The sequence below is a fragment of the Embiotoca jacksoni genome, unplaced genomic scaffold, assembly GCF_022577435.1.
Source record: "Embiotoca jacksoni isolate LCO1_2020_lvr unplaced genomic scaffold, fEmbJac1.0.p SCAF_41, whole genome shotgun sequence".
NCBI lineage: Eukaryota > Metazoa > Chordata > Actinopteri > Embiotocidae > Embiotoca > Embiotoca jacksoni.
In genome coordinates, this window is record NW_027185394.1 from 2214358 (window position 1) to 2219357 (window position 5000).

A 5000-nucleotide genomic window follows, 5' to 3' on the forward strand; every position below is an offset into this window, starting at 1 on the left:
TGATGGTCACTGGAAGAGGAAGAAAAAACAGGAAGTGGGGAAGTTTATGTCATCGGGTGTTGTTGTTTTTTTTTGTCAAATTAATCAACAGTTCATGGTTTTAGATCTCTATTCTGTCCTTTTCTCTCTCTGCTCTCCCCCTCTCACCCACAACCAGTTCGAGGCAGATGCTCCGCCCACTTCTGAGCCCGGTTCTGTCGGTTTTTCTCCCTTAAAAAGGAGGGTTTGTTTTTTTTCTCCTAGTTTATGTGGGAAATTAATTTGTTTTAGTGTGGAATAAAAAAAAAAAAATGTTCATTTGATTTGTCCCAAGATTGAAGAAGAGAGGTCCGGCTTTCCCACCCTGCTGCTACAGAGTTGGAGGAGGACGCCATCTGGTGGGAAAAAGCAGGACGTAGCTCTGTGATGTGGTCAGCGTCACCGTGGATACTGGAGCAACGGCGCCCTCTAGCGCCTGTTTGAAAAAGTCTCATGACACACACACACACACGCACACGCACACGCACACACACACACACACACACACAGATGTAGTCGTACCTGCATCCTTGTTAAACACGGACAGCACTCTGAAGATGAAGGCGCTGAAGGTGGCGGCGAAGTATCCCCTCCAGTAGTTCCTCACGGCGAAGTAGGTGGACGTCACCTCGATGCTGAAGAGCACACCTGACGGGAAGAGCCGTCAAAACACGTCCAAAAAGACCGAGACATAACAAATAACTCGATGCTTCCCGTGAAGACATTTTGAGCTTTAGAAAGGGATGAAGAATCTGCGTTACCTCCGAGCGGCGTGCCGAAGCAGCAGCCGACGCCGACGGCACAGCCCACTGTCAGGATGTCCGTGTAGCAGTACGGGTTCTACTGATCCGGAGAGGACGGACAACACACACACAACAACACACACAACAACACACACGTGGACGACACGTGTTTTATAATCACACCCGTGGTTGCCGTTTATACCGTGATCGTGACGGGAGACGTGTAATTCGTTGAATTTGTTTCCAATTCTTTATTTCGGGAAAATTGTTACGACTTCAGAAGGTCAGACGTTGTTTCCTGACATCAGCTTACCTGATAAACTCCCGAAAAGAAGGACATGAAGCGGCTGAGGACGGCCGCGCAGATGCTGGCGATGTGAACGAACGGGCCCTGAAGGAAGCAGGAGAATTCAAATGGAAACAAAGTCAAAAAAAAAAAAAACAACAACTAAAAAAAACAAGTAAATTTGTCAATCGATTTATTTTAATTTTTTTCCACCTCTTTGCCGACGGGCATGCCGCTCCCCAGGGCGGCGGTCAGACCGATGACTTTGGCTACGAAGGCCTTTAGAGTCAGATACTCCTTCAGCACCACGCCTCTCAGGATGGTCTTCAGCTCCGGGATACCAGAACCTGAGACAGGAAGGGAGGCAGAGGTGGTTTAGAGTCACACACACAAAAAACACCTTACAGGGTTCATCACGTTTGCAAAACCTCACATCTCTAAGCTTCCTGGTTCGGTGACTACTCGAGGGGTCAAATCAGGAAAGGTTAACGGGTAATACTCCGAAGCTAGAATTTACCAGTGTCCCTTAAACGCCTCACGTGTGGACTCAGTTGACGAAAGCTACACAATAAAAATGAGTTTGAAAAGAGTGAAATGAGGTCCTCTAAATGTCAGATTTACCTAAACTGAAAGTCACAGAGGAGATCCTGAGAGCTTTATCAAATCATAAAATATTCTACTTCACTACAGGTCAGGTGAGGAGGAGAGACAACACGAGGACAAAGACAGGAGGAGGACGGGAGGTACGGACCGATGGCTTGAGGGGCGACCAGGTGACAGAAGAGGGAGGAGAAGAGGATGAAGATCAGGGGATAGGAGACCCAGGCCAGGAACTGCAGGGGGATGTTCCCCCGCAGCTCGCCGTGAATCCACTTATAGGCTTGAAGAGGGAGGACGGGAGGACGGGAGGACGGGAGGAGGACAGGAGGACGGGAGGAGGACAGGAGGACGGGAGGAGGAAAGAGGAAGAAAGGAAAAGCACACCGGAGGAGAGAAGGAGGGAGAATATCGTTATAGGGAAAAAGAAACGAGAGATGAAGATGTTTTTTTTTGTTGTTTTTTTTACCTTGCAGGCTCTTGGCGCTGGCGTAGTCCATCGTCCAGCTGACCAGCGCCATGGTGAAGCCCAGCAGAACCAGGAAGATCCAGTCCTCTCCCAGCCGGGTCACCAGGAAGCGCTGCACCCGTGCTATGCAGTCTGTTTTAAAAACAAACAAACAAAAACCACAGAAGAAGACACATTAAGAGGACCAAATGCAGCATCCGTCCACGTCCCGGCGGCGGTGACACCCCCGCCCCCCCCCTTGTCAGGACTCCTCACCTCGACACTTGGTGAAGGAGCGCTCCTTCTCCGCCGACGACGCCAGGTCCGGTTCGGCCGCGTCCTCCTCGGCTCCCGCGTTGGACCGCCGCCGGTTCCTCGGCCTGCCGTGCTGGTGTCCGTGGCGACCGTGGTAGCCGTTCTGGCCGCGGCGGTTGCCGGGGTGGCCGTGGCGCGGCCGGCCGTGGCCGCGGGGGGGGGCCGCTGCCGTGCTTCCTGATCTGCCTCTCCGTCAGCAGCCGCGTGGCCTCCCGCCGGCCGGAGCCCCCGTGGTGCTCCTGGTACTCCCCATAGAGCTGTCAATCAAGCAGCGGACAACCAATCATCATTGGCAAATATTTGTAATAATCAATCTCATGGTTTTGAGTCATTTCTTGAGGAAGAGATGTTAAATGTGAATGTGATTTTCTGCTTCCTTCCTTTTTCCAAGCTGTATTTATTTATTTAAATTCTATTTGTTTTTTTGTATATAGTTTTTTCTAAAAGTTTTTATTTTTACCATTTAATTAATTGAGAAACGTATCAAGAGAGCACTAACAAACTGTAGACTATTTTTTTTTATTTTAGATAAAAAATATGACGCTTTTGAAACCGTAAATGTTTTTAAAGATGCAATTTCGTATAAAAAAACAAAGTGAAAGTTCTCCTCGATAAATGAAACAATAACCACATCGGGACACTAGAGGTCACTAGAAAGTCATAAAGGCTCAAATAATAAAAGAAAACGGTATCCGTTCAAATTTCATGTTAATTTCATACATAATAAACAAAAAAGCCCAAAATACGAATTAATTAATTTAACAGCAGTCAGATTTGACCGACCAGCATGAACGTGATGTAACTGAATGACGACACACGACAGAGTTAAACCAGAGTCAGAGACTGGAACTAGGCTGATGTGAGGGGGCGGAGCTTAATAAGGAAAATAAACCGGCTTCTGTGTGACTCATATGTGAAATATTTAGTCTGCTTCCATGAGATGCTTCAGATGTCTGTCAGCATCATCAGTTACTCAATGGTGAACTGACTTTCTTTCTTTTTTCTTTTTTTAGTAGACCTTATGCACTATGTAGAAAGTGGTTGCCGTGGCAATCCCACAATGCAATATCCACACCTCTCAGTGATGATTGACACCATCGTGACCGAGGAAACCCGACTCAGCACTAATCACTTGTGTACCCCCCCCCACACACACACTTTTCCTTCGCTGCTCCCCCTTCCCCCCTCTCACCCTGGCTGCTGAAACCCAACTCTGGGGCTAAATTTAGCACCAGTGTTATCCAATATACCTCATTACACTTCCCACACCTCTCTCTCTCTCTCTCTCTCTCTCCCTCACACCCCCCCCCCCCCCCCCCCACCACCACCACCACCATCAGTGTACCGTTCAATGCTCGTCTCCCTTTGGTCCTTCGAGGACACAGGAAGTGGAAAGTGATGAAAACTGAACTGAGTTTTCTACGTTAGCTGCGTGTCGTCAGCATGTCTCCCGAATAAAATATCCTGAACTTGTCAAACAACTTGTTAGTTGTAAAGTAAACAAGTAAATAATGAGGTTTGATTAACCAGCCAAAGCCCAAACATTTGGATTAAGAGATTGAAGTGACGACGTCCAGGTCGTCTCAGTACGCAAGATAATTACTCTCCTGCACTTGAAATTTTATATTTTAACTCGATTTGTGTTTAATTGTATTTGTTTTTCATGCATCTAATTTATTTTCTATATTTCTAAATGTTCCTTTATATCTGTTTTTTTCGCTGCATGTAATTTTCTTGCTGTGAAGCACTTTGAGCTGCATACAAATAAAGTTTATTATTATTATTATTATTCCATCAACTATAACACCCTGCCGCCTCTCAAATGCTGACTCAGCGGTGAACCAGTCCGACAGGAATCCACCTAAAGTCATTCAGTCATAACATCTATTGCCAAAACAGAAAAACAGTGAAATATATTCCCTCTGAAACGACGCTGTGACGAAGTAAGAGAAAGAAAAATATCCTCGACTAAAAATTCACACAAAGATATTCGCAGAAAAAAACAACACAAAGATGTATGAATGAATCTTAAAAGTCTCGACGACAGTTTAAACTGCAGCCGTGAAGTTTAAAGCTTTTTGTTTTGAATTATTTATCAGGGTCAACTTTAACTGTAAAACAACATTATCTTCTATTATTTTTAAGTTGATTATTACAAACTAGGAATATTTATGTCATTTGTTTGTACATTTATTTCTTCAGACCCGTCTTTTTTTCCCGTTCTCGGGATTTTTACATTTACTGTATTTATTGCAACTTTAAAACTGGTTCCTCTGATATTTGTTTAATTACTTCCTGTGCCATTATTTCATGATGTCATACGATCTCTCCTGATGATTTTCACCCATTGAAAGATGATATCCCATTAACTCAGCAGCATTAATCCTGGACCAAATATTCTCACAATAACGGAGTGAAAACAGCAAATTTTGAAATAAATCATGACGTGTATGAAAACAAAAGATTAAAAAAACAAAAAAAACCACTAAATCTTCTGCTCTGATGAAAAATTCAACCTGAATGATCCCTTTGGCTTTTTTTTTCTTTTAAATGAATGAACGCATAAATATTGTCATAAGCGTCGCTAATTTTC

At 44.7% G+C, this 5000-nt stretch overlaps 1 protein-coding gene across 1 annotated transcript in view; it reads right to left on the bottom strand.

Annotated features, from left to right (window-relative positions):
- Positions 1-5000, bottom strand: part of LOC138209970 (chloride channel protein 1-like) — a 30987-nt gene that overhangs the window by 24025 nt on the left and 1962 nt on the right. Inside the window, 9 exon segments of the mRNA XM_069168817.1 lie at positions 1-9; positions 541-666; positions 780-858; positions 1075-1152; positions 1261-1394; positions 1799-1927; positions 2114-2245; positions 2369-2567; positions 2569-2664. The exon segment at positions 1-9 is cut by the window's left edge and continues 76 nt beyond it. Of these exon segments, the coding sequence (XP_069024918.1) occupies positions 1-9; positions 541-666; positions 780-858; positions 1075-1152; positions 1261-1394; positions 1799-1927; positions 2114-2245; positions 2369-2567; positions 2569-2664 (982 nt within the window).